The following is a 15,868-nucleotide window of genomic DNA, read 5'->3' as shown; positions in this document are numbered from 1 at the left end:
CCTCATAAGGGGAGCACGGTGGATCATGTGAGGCGACTGGAAGGGAGAGGAGTGGTGAGAGGAGTCTATCGTAAGAACAGAAGACCGATTGCTTCTTATAGAGGAAGCACGGAATGGACGCACATTCTGGGTAGGCGGGGGTACTGGACGCCCTCTTAGACCCATAGGTGAGGGTCTAACAGTACCAAGTGGAACATTGCCCCCCATCCTGGGTCTGGTTAACGGCGTGGGGTCCCTGAGCAGCCGAGTGGAGCGACGGGAGAGAGTCGGAGATGATGCTGAGGGTCGAGACACTTCAGGGGACAAACTTCGGCGAGATGGAGTGGGAGATTGTTGTCTGAGTTGAGGAGAGAAAGCTGGGGATACATGACCAGGTGACGGTGACCTATTCATCCTTCTCCCTCCAAATGGACTTTGGGCAGGAGTGGATGATGGTGGGGGACTTCCCCTTCTCATGGAGGCACGGGGCGAGGAGGGCGGTGAACGCTGTATCATTGAGGCTCTTTGTGAGGGTGGAGGGCTACGCCGAATCACTGAGGTGCGGGGAGAATAATATGGTGACGGTTCTCTAGCCAGCGGCGACTGAAGTTGCATTCTTTGACTAACAAGAGGGGAAGTGGGAGGTGAGATCTGTCTTGAAATGACAGAGGGGGGTCTTTGGGTATTCATGACACCACTCGTCATGGCTGAATGTGGAGATGGGATTTGTCTCAACGGCAGGAGTGGGGGGGGTACCGGTGAAGTCATAGCATTGGGATGATGTAGCACCTGAGGGGATGGAATGATGACAGAGCGTCGTGATAAACTTGGAGAGGGTTGTAAGCGACGGGCAGGAAAGGGGGACATGCTTGCTTGCTTTATAATCATTGCAGTGGGTGTGGGGATTGATGGAGGCCCAAAAGCCTGCTGCTGTTGTGAAATCATCAATGGGTCTGTCACTGTGTTTTGTGACATCATCTGCTGTTCTGTTGATATCCTTGTTTGGGGAATCATCATTTGTGGCGACATCAGCGGCTGTTGTGACATCATCTGCTGTTCTGCTGACATCATTGTTTGGGGAATCATCATTTGTGGCGACATCAGCGGCTGTTGTGACATCATCTGCTGTTCTGCTGACATCATTGTTTGGGGAATCATCATCTGAGGCGACATTACTGGTTTCTGTGACATGTTCTGCTGTTCTGCTGACATTGTTTGGGGGATCATCATTTGCGGTAACATCCCTGATTGGTGTGGCAACATCCCTTGCTGTGGGAACTGTTGTGGCGACATGATCTGCGGTATTACCATTTGGGGCATCATAATTTGTTCTTCAAACATTTGCTGCTGTGGTGTCATCAATGGCAACGTTATCATTTGCTGTTGAGAGGACATACTCATCTGCTCTTGTGGAGACATGATAATTTGTTGCGGGAACATTGACATTTGTTGCTCAACTGGCACCATTGTAGTGGGGTAACCTGGAGCCAGGGGTATCTGGTCTTCATATTGGATATCTGACATGTCTTCAAATTCAGGATCTGGTGGCAGGTTAGGAGGAGGGGGAAGTGGCACATCAAGGCGCTCTTTCCCAAATAAACGCACTTGAGGTCTGGGAACTCTAAATGTCTCTCCCCCTTGTATCCCACCAGTATCACCCACATATTGATCCATCTGGTCTGCATACTGCTCCCCATAGAGGCCTTGTGCGTCCATTGTTGGCCCTCCAAAGCCCAACACCTGCTGGCCTTCAGAAGGATAACCTGTGATCTGCTGAGAGTCTTGGTAGGGCATACCCACAACATTATAGCTAGTTTGGTAGTTTTGTAGCGCTCCATCTAGCATTTCCATAGATGCTGCATAGACCTGGCCATTGTCATAATAATCCCCTTGCCCATTGCCATAAACAACTCCTTGTCCAGTTTCATCGTAATAAACCTGAGGAATCACATCAACCGTGTACATAGGATCCTGACCCATTGGTGCATAGTAGTCTAGGCCCTCATATTCATACATAGGCATTGCTTGTTGTTGCTGGTAGCCATAGTAATCTACTTCCTGGCTGTCACAGTACTCTTGTCCAGCAAGATAGGGGTCATAGTAGTCCCCTGCTTCCTCATTATAGAGCTCTTGCGGGTAATATTCTGCATTGGGGTCATAAATACCATCTTCTTCATAGTAGCCCAAGTCTTGATAGTCTCCGGCTGCTCCTCTGTCGTAGTAACCGTATGGATCTTGGCTTGTGTAAGCTACTTCGTCACCATAACCATAACCTGTTTGGTGGAGTGGATGTTGTTGATCATATCCATGCGCCTCCTCCCAGTGCTCGTAACCGTTATTATGGTATCCATGGAGGTGACGCTGGCGGCTTTGCCCTCTGTGACCTCCCCAGTCGTGGTGCCCCGCATGGCCTCGCATCTTTGCGGACTGAAAACGTTTGGTCAGCCAATTAGTTGCCGCGGCAACTCTACCAAGAAGCACACTTCCTTTCTTGAACCCGGCAGTAGGGCCATCGCCATTTTTCTTGCCAAATAAGCCTTTGAAAAATCCGCCCTTCTTATCGGACGAGTTCCCCCCTCCGCCCAGGCGGAGCAGCATGTAGGAGGGCTTTTTCCCACCTTTTTCCGCCTTCTCCTTGGCCTCTTTCTTTCTCTTTTTGCTGACTTTGAACCGCATCATGAAGCGAGACGTGTTCTTCAGCATGGACTTGCGGCGTTTCTTCTTAGCCAGTCGGTTTCTTCTCTTCCCCAGACCGAGAAACAGCCGTGATGTGCTTTTCAGCTTCTTCCTACTGTTTCGCCGCCTCTTGAAGCCGGAGAACTTCATGAACATCCTGGACATGTTCTTCAGGCCTTTCTTTGGGATCTCCTTAACAGGTATTGGTGCGGCTTCCTCTTTCTCCTTTGCTTTCTTCTTTTTGGGGTTAGCATCTGACCGCCCTTCTTTATGGCGGTGATGGTCATCTTTTGATTTCTTTTTGGACTTCTCGTAATCTTCATCTTCATCCTCCTCGTCTTCCTCCTCTTCATACTCCTCGTCTTCTTCCTCGTCTTCGTCCCGCCTGGACTTCTCCCCTCGTTTACCCTTTTCCTGACGGGCTCCTCGCCCTCTCCCTCTTCCATAGTCCTCTGAGTCCCCCTCATCTTCTTCTTCCTCATCTTCTTCACTTAACTCATCCTCCTCTTCCTCACTAAGGAGCTCCTCCTCTTCCTCCTCTGACTCCACTTTCTTCCCCTTTCCTTTGTCTTTTCCCTTCTTTCCATCGTCTTTCCCTCCTTTCTTATCATCCTTCCCACCCTTCTTGTCATCTTTACCTCCCTTCTTATCAACCTTTCCTCCTTTCTTATCATCCTTCCCTCCCTTTTTATCATCTTTCCCTACTTTCTTGTCATCCTTTCCTCCTTTCTTATCATCTTTGGCAGTTTTCTTGTCATCCTTACCACCTTTCTTGTCTTCCTTCCCTTTCTTTTCTTCTTCTTTCTTCTTTTCAGGTTCTTGTTTTCCACCTTTCTTTGCGTCCTTTTTGGTGTCTTTCTTTCCAGGCATCTTTGCAAGTTAGCTATAGGAGCACAGCATGCCCTCTTTAGGATGAAACACTGTAAAAATAAACACAAGACATTTTGACAATATTGCAGTGGTGTATTTTAAGTTCACATTTAAGAGGAAAAATATGACCTGACATGTTCCGAAAAACAAAAATCGCCCAGCAGTCTGACCTTTAAAAGAGGCTTTAGATATGCCTAGGTGAGTTTATGCTGGGTCTCTTTAGTATCTGTGTGAGGACACATCCACCTTGCCACAGCACGTCTACACAGCCTGAACTTGGTCTCCATGAAGCTTCCTGGAAGGACATAGAGTATTAATAGACATTCTTAAACTTCCAGTATAGGAAAGTGTTAATACCAAAACACAAAAACAATAAGGCACAAAAAAATCAAAATTGTCCCGCAGTGTGAACATAGCCAAGGTTGTAATAGAAAGGTGATTTGTCGCTTTTTGCATTTTTTTACGTAATCCATTGTCATAAAAGTGTAGAAAATAAGTTATTTGTCCTAAAAGTAGAAGTAATAAAATAACTATGATATCACGTGATGTGTTGATGCTATAGTCTATAAACGTTTATGTATATTATGTCGAAATGTCACAAAAAAGCCAGCAGAAGCCAAAGAAATGCTAAACTAAAAACCGAACTGCGGCACTGTGAGGCACGATGCAGGTCAAGTGCGACATCATGCGCTCAAAATCGAAATCTACCAATGTGGTAAAAAAAAAAAAATTGGAAAACCTATATCGGATCGGGAAATGCTCAAATTTACATAAGAACATATTTTAATAACTGTTATCACACAGAAAATACATTTGTGACACAGATCAGAGGATCCATCCATCCATCTTCAACCGCTTATCCGGAATCGGGTCGCGGGGACAACAGCTCCAGCAGAGACCCCCAGACTTCCCTCTCCAGAGCAACATTGGCAACTTCCTCCTGGGGAATCCCGAAGCGTTCCCAGGCCAGAGAGGAGATGTAATCCCCCCATCTGGTACTTGGCCTGCCGCGGGGTCTCCTCCCAGTGGGACGTGCAACGAGGACCTCCCTAGGGAGACGCTCATGAGGCATCCGCACGAGATGCCCGAACCACCTAAGCCGGCTCCTTTCCAAGCGAAGGAGCAGCGGCTCTACTCCGAGTCTCTCTCGGCTGACTGAACTTCTCACCCTATCTCTAAGGGAGATGCCAGCCACCCTTCTGAGGAAACTCATTTCGGCCGCTTGTATCCGCGATCTTATTCTTTCGGTCATGACCCACACTTCATGACCATAGGTGAGAGTAGGAATGTTGATAGCTCGGTAGACCGAGAGCTTTGCCTTCTGCCTCAGATCAGAGGATAAATATTAATATTATTATCTCATAAGAATATTTTTATCTTTTACATGCTGAGCCACACCTGCCTCCCTTGAACATACGACCTTACACTACACTAAACCATGGTTCGACAACCATTACAACAAAAAACTATTTTGTCCTTCTTCCACTAAAGAAAATTAGTCTGGAGTTGCAAAACCTAGGCCAGATTTCACAACAGCTTGCTCTGCTGTGGAAGGTCTCCGTGTTCCGCCCCATCAATACCCACTAGTTGCGTCTGCGATGCGCTCTGTTGTGGCTCCACCGGACAGCAGGAGTGACGCCATCGACCAGTTCTCTCAGTTCAATTTCAAGCGAGACAATAGGGATGTGGGATGAATTCACCACAAAACAGGCAAACAAATCCAATTGGAGAAGAGAAAAGGACAAACTTGATTGGATTTTTATTTTTTTTGTTCCAGATTTTTGTGCTTGTAACAATGGTATAGTACAGGCCTGGGCAATTATTTTGACTCAGGGGGCCACATTTAGAGGAGTTTAGGAACATTAATACAAAACCTCACAATAATGTCTGTGAATGCTTAAAATGTTATGACCGACCGCCTTAAAAAAACGGAATGGAATTTTACATTTTTATTACTGAATGAGACACCCAGAATGTACATGAAAATAAAAAATGTGTGATTCACAATATTAACTATGAAAGATAAAACACTGAATATTGACGACATATGAACGTCACACCCCTTCTCGATCGACATATTTTAAAATTAAGCGACAAAACGAACAAACACAGCAAAATATAAAACCCCACCTACAATCTCATACATCTGTTATATCAATAAGCTTTAGAACTTTGTTGTAAAAATCTCCTTCCGCGTCTGTCCCTGACACCCGCATTTCAGGCTGGCCGCTCTGGAAACACTCTGTGGAAACGCTCCCCACTCCCACTGCTTGGTGCCTCGTCTGAGCTGCTGTGACTTAGATTAGATGGGTTCCCACTTCTATGTGAAGCTCTTTGAGTGTCTAGAAAAGTGCTATATAAATCTAATCTATTAATTAATTAATTACCATAGTAATTAGTATATCATGCAAAAGTGCAGATTCCAACCATTGAAATACTTTGCATAGTTCAAGACTTACGGTAATTTGAAAACATCACTGCACATTGTACTGGCAGCTAGTTTCGATCTTCCATCCATTTTCTACCGCTTGTCCCTTTCGGGGTTATGGGGGGTGCTGGAGCCTATCTCAGCTGCATTCGGGCGGAAGGCGGGGCACACCCTGGACAAGTCGCCACCCTCATCGCAGGGCCAACACAGATAGACAACATTCACGCTCACATTCACACACTAGGGACCATTGAGTGTTGCCAATAAGCCTATCCGCAGGTGCATGTCTTTGGAGGCGGGAGGAAGCCGGAGTACCCGGAGGGAACCCACGCAGTCACGGGGAGAACATGCAAACTCCACACAGAGAGATCCCGAGCCCAGGATCGAACCCAGGATCTTCGTATTGTGAGGCACACGTACTAACCCCTGTTCCACCGTGATCTAAAAAAAACTATTTGGGAATGTCCGGCGGGCCAGATTGAAAAGCTTAACGGGCCACATGCGGCCCCCGGGGCCTTAATTTTCCAAGGTCTGGTATAGTAGCTATTTAAACACAAAGCTCTTATTTTAAAAAAAAATCTACCATATTTATAATTAGAGATGTCCGATAATGGCTTTTTTGTCGATATCCGATATTGTCCAACTCTTAATTACCGATTCCAATATCAACCAATACCGATATATACAGTCGTGAATTAACACATTATTATGCCTAATTTTGATGTGATGCCCCGCTGGATGCATTAAACAATGTAACTTTACCATGAATTGATTAACGTGGACCCCGACTTAAACAAGTTGAAATACGGGAAATACTATACTTTGACTTTCACAAAGTGCATTATGTTTTTTTTTTTTTTTTAAACATGCCTCAAAACAACAGCTACAAAAACAATGAAGGCACACAGCTTCAGTCCAGAGTATACTAGAGCATACTTGCCAACCTTGAGATCTCGCGCTTTGGAGATGGTGGGGGGGGGGGGGGGGGGTGGGGGGGGGGGGGGGGGGGGGGTGTATATTGTAGCGTCCCGGAAGAGTTAGTGCTGCAAGGGGTTCTGGGTATCTGTTCTGGTGTGTTTATGTTGTGTTACGGTGCGGATGTTCTCCAAAATGTCTTTGTAATTCTTGTTTGGTGTGGGTTCACAGTGTGGCGCATATTTGTAACAGTGTTAAAGTTGTTTATACGTTCACTGTTGATCAAGTATGTCTTGCATTCACTTATGTGCAGGGGCGCCGAAAAGGGGGGGTAAAGGAGACGGATTCTAGGGGCCCATGATGGTGGGGGGCCCAGAGAGGCCCCTAATGATGATGAAATTATAATACAGGGGGCCCTGTAAAGATTCTTTTCATGGGGCCCAAAATCCCTAGCGGCGCCCCTGCTTATGTGTGTGCAAAAGCCGCATATATTATGTGACTGGGCCGGCACGCTGTTTGTATGGAGGAAAAGCGGACGTGACGACAGGTTATAGAGGACGCTAAAGGCAGTGCCTTTAAGGCACGCCCCCAATAATATTGTCCGGGTGGAAATCGGGAGAATGGTTTCCCCTGGAGATTTTCGGGAGGGGCACTGAAATTCGGGAGTCTCCCGGGAAAATCGTTAGGTTGAAACCGATACCGATAATTTCCGATATTACATTTTAAAGCATTTATCCCGATATTATCAGACATCTCTATTTATAATGTTATAATATTTATATTGACCGGCAAAACACTTTGCGTATCTGTGCGGAGGACTCGGGGCTGCCGGAGCCACTCCTGAACCATGACGCAGTGCGTCCGCAGGCGGCGGAAACTGACACATTGGCTAGAACGGAGACACATCCAGTGGAAATCTGGGCTTACTGCTCCAAAGGCCGACTGTACGAATGTCGTCTTGATACCACCCATCTACAAACTCGAGGTCAATATTGAATTAAGAACACGTCCCATTACTTAAATTCTGCTTGACACTTTACCTCAGGGTGCATTCTAACAAAAGATTCATTGTATTATTGATTGCCTTCAGACAATGACCCCTGTGGCATTTGCTGTCTGCAAAGCTGAATCCAGCCAAACACACACACACTGTACCTTAACACACACCCTGTACCCTATAAGGCACCATGTTATAGTCACCTCCCAAAACGATGGCCACCAATAGAACCTTAAAAGTGGTGGTGGCCAGGACCTTGGCAGTATTCCCAAACGTTGGCTTCTCGTCCAAAAAAAGGTAGAAAGTCTTTTGGTCAGACCTACTCCATCTTCTGTTGACAGCACATTCCCTCACTCAACACCGCTTCCTATCCACAATGACCTCCTCAGAGTTTGTGGACGCGAGCTATAGCGAGACAGTGTGTGTCGGCTGGACTAAGAGAGGCCCGGATGAGTCGCCGGCTTGTGTGCGCCTTTCCATGTGCATATGTATGTTTATGCGTGCCTTTTGAGGAGTTCCTTGCGGCGGCTCATAGAAGGAGTCTTAATTTGTCATCTGGCTCAACAGGTGAAACACGAGAGCAGCCCGGCAGCAGAGGGGGCGGGGCATAAATAATACAAAAGCTTGTCAGAGACAACAAGAGGAAGAGAAAGACAGCCTGAGAAGAAGAGAAAGGATGAGGCATAGGATGCTAAAGGTGAACCTGAGTGATACTACGTCTGTGTCAGTCATTGGGCAACTTGGAATCAGCTGGTAGTCCAAACAAGCGCCTTTGTATCTTTATATAAGTAAACGTTGTTTGCGTATTTAAATTACAGTGGAGTCGATGCGAGGTAGCATCTGCCCACCCACTTCCACATACATCCGTGGAGGCAGGCGGGAGAAACACCCACACATGACGTCTTCCCGCCAGGTATCGGTGTCAGGGGAGCGATTCTGTCCGACGTGCGGGCCCCTGAGAAGGATCGGTGTCAGGGCTGTGATTATTAGTGCCATCAACCAAATTATTCCTCCTCTAGAAGGGAAGGGGTCGGATTTCCAGATCTGTCCAGTGGAGTGTTAGGTTGCCAGATAGTGATCTTTTGCTCTTGGCCCGGGCGTAAGTCTATCTGATCATTACCAACCGGCAAAGAGCACATGTGTCTTTGGAGGCAGAGTCCTACGCAAAGATGGCGAGTGATGAAAAGAGTCAGATTTTTATCTTTGATTGTACACGGGGACCTCCGAAAGGGAATAAAAGGATCCAATAAGATGGGAGACACGTGACAGGAGACCTTTTTTTTTTTTTAAAAAGATGGACGACACAGAGGAGGAAATGGGAAAGAAGCCCACTTGCAGAGGGTTCATCAGAAAGCATTCACATGCACACGCACGCGCACGTACCCACACACATACAAAGAAGTGAAGCAAAGTGCTGCTATCTAGTGGCCCAGCATTTTACCTGCAGATAAACAAACACACACACACATACACACACAGCTAAGTTGTTTAAGTAAATATACTGTACTGTATTTTTTATTATTATTAAATCAACATAAAAAACACAAGATACACTTACAGTTAGTTAAGGCCGCAGCTAACGATTATTTTTCTATCGATTAATCTATAGATTATTTTTTCGATTAATCGGTTAATCTATAGATTATTTTTTTGATTAATCTATAGATTATTTTTCCTTTTACCGATTATTTTTTTATTCAAAATGAAGATGAAAAAATAAATGTAGGCCCGTTTTTTCAAAAGGCATGGCTTTTATTTACAAAAAAAGAAGAAGTATGGCCACTCAGTCAACACACAACAACATGACTAAATATTCTGTAATAATGTAAACATTTAAAACTTTTAACATTTAACAAAATTAAAAGTAGCTTATTTGCTTTTTAATGTGCAAATATAAAAGTCAACATCCAGTGCAAATCTTAATATTCTGCAATAGTATAAGCATTTCAAAAGTAAAAGTATTGCTTATTTTGCTTTAAAATGTGCAAAAATAAAGATAAACATCCAATACAAAAAAGTGCAAAACAAAATATTCTGTAACAACAGTGTAAACATTTAAACAAAAGTGAAAGTATTGCTTATTTGCTAAAATGTGCAAAAATAAAGATAAACATCCAATACAAAAAAGTGCCAATCTAAATATTCTGGAGCACTGTAAACATTAAGTATTGCTTTTAAAATGTGCAAAATAAACATCCAGTCCAACACAGTACACAATAACCAATTCTACTCATTCCAGTGAGTGACTAACAGTTGTAATGAAGAAAGGTTAGCATGTCTACGCTCAGAAGGGGTCGATGTGGCTGGAACTGAGAGGTAATTAGCCTTCACCTCGAGCCAGGACTGCGAGTGAGCTGAGCTGCAGTTTATATTTCTAGAAGGTCAACGGGCTCATAGTGATGTTACTAGTAGTTGACTGGGAGGTGTTTATTATCATTTGGGGAGAGTTCGCTGCCTGATGCTCACCTGCTAAACACCTATCTGCTCCACGCTGAAGCGCTGACTACATGCGCTCTGAATACACACTGCTGATTGGCTGATAATGCTTCGTGTGTACCAATCAGATGGTTGTGTGGGTGGGACAATGCTGCGTGTGTACCAATCAGATGGTTGTGTGGGTGGGACAATGCTGCGTGCTGAGACAGAGGCAGAGGAGCGAAGCAGCTTGTTAAGACTTTAGCAGCTAAAGTTGGCTTTAGCTTAGAAACTCGTTCGGTACACCCCCGTACCGAACCGAAAGCCCCGTACCGAAACGGTTCAATACAAAACACGTACCGTTACACCCCTAGCAGATACAAATGACACATTCATGTTTTTGTGTAATCATGACAACGTATGCTCGCGCGGACGATTGACTAGTTGATGGTTTTCTTTTCAAATGTTGGTTCATAGCCGTTGTGCTGCTATGATAGGCCATTTCCGCTCGACACAGTGTGCATACAACAACATTATTAGGCCGTTTATTGAAATACTCCCACACTTTTGACCACTTTTGGCATGCTTTTCCGCCCCCCGCTCGCACCGCTCGCATCGTCTGCTTTGGTCGTCTGCTTTGCGCTTCGCCATGACGGTAGTGTGACGTAAATATGCGACGCGTCGACGCACAAAGACGGCGTCGACGTATTTACGTAACCGATGACGTCGACTATGTCGACGCGTCGTTTCAGCCTTACAGTTAGTGCACCAACCCAAAAACCCTCCCTCCCCCACCCTTTTTGTTCATTCACATAAAAGGGTTGTTTCTAGAGATGTCCGATAATATCGGATTGCCGATATTATCGGCCGATAAATGCTTTAAAATGTAATATCGGAAATTATCGGTATCGGTTTCAAAAAGTAAAATGTATGACTTTTTAAAACGCCGCTGTACGTAGTGGTACACGGACGTAGGGAGAAGTACAGAACGCCAATAAACCTTAAAGGCACTGCCTTTGCGTGCCGGTCCTATCACATTATATCTACGGCTTTTCACACACACACAAGTGAATGCAAGGCATACTTGGTCAAAAAGTCATACAGGTCACACTGAGGGTAGCCGTATAAACAACTTTAACACTGTTACAAATATGCGCCACACTGTGAACCCACACCAAACAAGAATGACCAACACATTTCGGGAGAACATCGCACCGTAACACAACATAAACACAACAGAACAAATACCCAGAACCCCTTACAGCACTAACTCTTCCGGGACGCCACATTATACACCCCCCCCCCCCACACTTCAACCCCGCCCACCTCAACCTCCTCATGCTCTCTCAGGGAGAGCATGTCCCAAATTCCAAGCTGCTGTTTTGAGGCATGTTAAAAATAATAATGCACTTTGTGACTTCAATAATAAATATGGCAGTGCCATGTTGGCATTTTTTTCCATAACTTGAGTTGATTTATTTTGGAAAACCTTGTTACATTGTTTAATGCATCCAGCGGGGCATCACAACAAAATTAGGCATAATAATGTGCTAATTCCACGACTGTATATATCGGTATCGGTTGATATTGGAATCGGTAATTAAGAGTTGGACACTATCGGAATTTCGGATATCGGCAAAAAAGCCATTATCGGACATCTCTAATATATATCAATGCAGTCTGCAAGGGATACAGTCCGTGAAGCACACATGATTGTGTGCGCTGCTGGTCCACTAATAGTACTAAGCTTCAACAGTTAATTTGACTAATTTTCATTCATTACAAGTTTCTATGTAACTGTTTTTATTTTATTGTAGTTTCTTTTTTGTTCAAGAAATTTTTTTTTTTTTTTTTTAAATAAATAAAGGACATTCTTTTAACCAGACCAGGTTATCAATGAAATTAGATTGTTTAAAGCAGTGGTCCCCAACCTTTTTTGCACCACGGACCGGTTTAATGTAGGCATTATTTTCAGGGACCGGCTTCCTGCTTGTGAAAAATACAACTCACTATAACGCTGAATTAGTGGGAGCCCTGGGCTTGTTTCTTTGCAATGAAATGCTGATGGAAATCAGCCTTTGGCTACAATCTGTCACATTTATATTTGATATGTTCATTAATGTGCATTGTATCATGTCACAAAGTTATGACAAATGGCAACTTCCTATGAGGAGTTTCACTGTACATCATTGTTGTGTCTAGTAAACAGGTGTCAAACTCCAGGCCCGCGGGCCAGATCTGGCCCTCCACGTTCTTTTATATGGCCCGCAAAAGCTTGGAAATAATATGTGTCAATAAAATACCTTATATTTTCTTTCTTTACTTTCCTATTTTCTTACTAAATAGGTTTTTTTTCTAGTTTGACAGGGAAAAAAATTGTGTCCAATATTGCAACAAATATTATAGTATCTAACTTTTATGGTCAAAATCCAAATAAATACTTAAATATCTGCTTAACTTATGGTTTCGAAGCAAGTTATCCATCTAATTGTACACTATAAAAATGACCAATAGATTTCACTGTAAAATTTAGGGTGTTTTTTAACGGCATGGAAGTTGAAAAAAAAAAAGACCAATGTTTGTTTTTCTACAGTAAAATTCTGTCGATTGAGCTGTCATTTTGTTAGTTTTTTTAAATCCACGGTTGATGATTTTATGGTACCACATTTTATCTTGGTAAAAAAATGGTATCTGAGTTGCCAAAATAAAATTAAACAGCGGTAATGTATTTATATTTACAGTAATAAGTTGTAAAAATAATAATAAAATAACACCATATATTTTACAGTAAAAGTCTGGCAACTAAGCTACCAGTTTTTTTCTGTAAAAAACAGTGGTCAAATCCACAGATTTTTTTTACTCTTTACGTAATTTTTTTTTTAAATATTTAAATTCATAGGCAAATTCATTAATTATTTACTGTTACAAGCGGCCCTCTATTGGTCAGCCATGACTGCGGTGTGGCCCTCAATGAAAACAAGTTTGACACCCCTCGTCTAGTGCAGGCCTGGGCAATTATTTCGACTGGGGGACCAAATTTAGAGAAAGAAATGTGTCTGAGGGCCGGTATATCTATTTTTAGGAACACTAATACAGAACCTCACAGTAATGTCTGACTGAATGCTAAAAACGTTTTGACAGACCGCCTTAAACAACAGAATGGAATTTAACATTTTTCTATGAACGATAAAACACTGAATATTGACATATTTTACAAACAAGCAAAACGCGACAAACAGCAAAATATGAACGCAAAGGGTAAAAATACAATGTACAATCTGATATATACACTACCGTTCAAAAGTTTGGGGTCACCCAAACAATTTTGTGGAATAGCCTTCATTTCTAAGAACAAGAATAGACTGTCAAATTTCAGATGAAAGTTCTCTTTTTCTGGCCATTTTGAGCGTTTAATTGACCCCACAAATGTGATGCTCCAGAAACTCAATCTGCTCAAAGGAAGGTCAGTTTTGTAGCTTCTGTAACGAGCTAAACTGTTTTCAGATGTGTGAACATGATTGCACAAGGGTTTTCTAATCATCAATTAGCCTTCTGAGCCAATGAGCAAACACATTGTACCATTAGAACACTGGAGTGATAGTTGCTGGAAATGGGCCTCTATACACCTATGTAGATATTGCACCAAAAACCAGACATTTGCAGCTAGAATAGTCATTTACCACATTAGCAATGTATAGAGTGTATTTCTTTAAAGTTAAGACTAGTTTAAAGTTATCTTCGTTGAAAAGTACAGTGCTTTTCCTTCAAAAATAAGGACATTTCAATGTGACCCCAAACTTTTGAACGGTAGTGTAACTAAGCCTTAGAACTTTGTGGTGAAAATCTCCTTCCATGTCTGTCCCTGACACCCACATTTCAGGCTGACACTCTGTGGAAACGCTCCCCAACCCCACTGCTTGGTGCCTCGTCTGAGCTGCTTTGACTTAGATTACCATAGTAACTAATTAATTACCATAGTAACTAGAATATCATGCAAAAGCGCAGATTCCAACCATTGAAATACTTTGTACAGTTTAAGACTTACGGTCATTTGAAAACATCACTGCACATCATAATGGCAGCTAAAGTTTCCATCTTAAAGATCTAAAAAATTTTTTTTGGGAATGTCCGGCGGGCCAGATTTAAATATGTAACGGGCCCCATGTGGCCCCCGGGCCTTAATTTGCCCAGGTCTGGTCTAGTGGGACAGGCCAAAGTTAAGTCGGAGAAAACGCAGTCCTTTATAAATTATTTAATGTTTCTCTCCAGCCCGGTAGCAAATGCTTCACGGACTGGTACCGGTCCCCGGACCGGTGGTTGGGGACCACCGGTTTAAAGGGTTCTTAAAACCAGGTCCAGTCCAGATCATGTCCAAGTCGGGCTCAGCAACACAGACCTTCATTTATGTACACTCAAATTAGGGAATTTAACAACAGATTGTATATAATATACTGTACTGTATTTAAAGTGTAAAACAAACATCTACATTCGAAAGAAAACTTCGGGAAAACCCCACCATTCCAGACGAGCGCACCTTTTTACTGGCGTCACTGGAGTTCCCTGGTCACGTGACACCTGCCATGCTTCCGGGATGGATCCGACTGCGGAAGTTAAAAAAAAGAGCGCGAACATTAGGATAGGTTTGTTTATGCTAACCTCAAACGGCGCAGATAACACTTAACAAACCAATGGCGACGCTTCCACCCAGGAGGTTTAAGCCGGCTCTAGTGAAGGAAATGAGGCTGAAAGTGACCGCCGCCCGGACCCAGAGGATGAATTTTTAACGAGCGCCATTCTTCGGGGGCCGCCCGGGGGCAGACTGGAGCTCCGCGGGTGGTCAGCGTCGAATAAACGTGGTAAGTTTTGATTAAATTGTTCACCTAAACATATTTTCATGCAGTTAATGCTCAAATGCTCAGTAATGACTGCATAGTTCCCCCTGGTATGTTCGTTCAATAAGAGAAAACTTTCTTGAGAAAATTACAATGGTGGTAAATTAATTAAGGAATATTGTAAACACCGGGTAGATACTTTTGGAGTTTTTCTTCTTCTTTTTTTCTTTACTTTTTACTTAAATTCATATATGCAGCTCTAATCATTGTTGATTTAGGTTGCGTATTAGAGTAACAAGAACAAGAATATAGTTATTCCCTTTAATAAAAACGTTAACATAATGATATTATGATATGATAAATGGGCCCAAAAAGTATTTGATAAAGTTGTTATTATTAAATACTTTTTGGTCCCATTTGCTTTTAACAAAATAAATCCAAGTATTGCGAGTGTATCTTACCTTTCTGTATTTTGTATCTGAAGCAGAAATAGCTATCCTCCATGAAAACGTACTTTGTATGATCACCGTACTTGCCAACCTTGAGACCTCCGAATTCGGGGGGGGGGGGGTGTTAAGGGGTAGGAGTTTTTTTTATAGCTAGAATTCACTGATATTCAAGTATTTCATATATATATATATATATATATATATATATATATATATATATATATATATATATATATATATTAGGGATGTCCGATAATGGCTTTTTTGCCGATATTGTACAACTCTTAATTACTGATACCGATATCAA

General features: G+C 43.1%; 1 protein-coding gene across 1 annotated transcript; it reads right to left on the bottom strand.

The window, feature by feature from the left end:
* Positions 1 to 23: 23 nt before the first annotated feature.
* Positions 24 to 15,644, bottom strand: LOC133634280 (unconventional myosin-XV-like). The gene is made up of 6 exons (XM_062027407.1): positions 15,574 to 15,644; positions 14,967 to 15,160; positions 14,815 to 14,881; positions 3,696 to 3,820; positions 124 to 3,575; positions 24 to 65 (listed from the first exon to the last, which is right to left on the bottom strand). The coding sequence occupies exons 5-6, from the start codon at positions 3,523 to 3,525 to the stop codon at positions 24 to 26; spliced, it is 3,444 nt and encodes a 1,147-aa protein (XP_061883391.1). The 5' UTR covers positions 3,526 to 3,575; positions 3,696 to 3,820; positions 14,815 to 14,881; positions 14,967 to 15,160; positions 15,574 to 15,644.
* Between the last annotated feature and the right edge of the window lie 224 nt (positions 15,645 to 15,868).

The sequence above is a fragment of the Entelurus aequoreus genome, linkage group LG18 (genome assembly GCF_033978785.1).
Source record: "Entelurus aequoreus isolate RoL-2023_Sb linkage group LG18, RoL_Eaeq_v1.1, whole genome shotgun sequence".
Taxonomy (NCBI): domain Eukaryota; kingdom Metazoa; phylum Chordata; class Actinopteri; order Syngnathiformes; family Syngnathidae; genus Entelurus; species Entelurus aequoreus.
The sequence above is the reverse complement of the archived record's forward strand: the minus strand, read 5'-3'. Positions and strand labels throughout refer to the sequence as shown.

What these genes read in the sequence shown, in the direction of transcription:
- LOC133634280 (XM_062027407.1), bottom strand. Translation starts at nt 3,525, where the DNA reads ATGCCTGGAAAGAAAGACACCAAAAAGGACGCAAAGAAAGGTGGAAAA. An exon ending in TACCCCCGCCTACCCAGAAT is followed by an intron (nt 66 to 123) that starts GTGCGTCCATTC and finishes TTCTTACGATAG; the next exon opens with ACTCCTCTCACCACTCCTCT.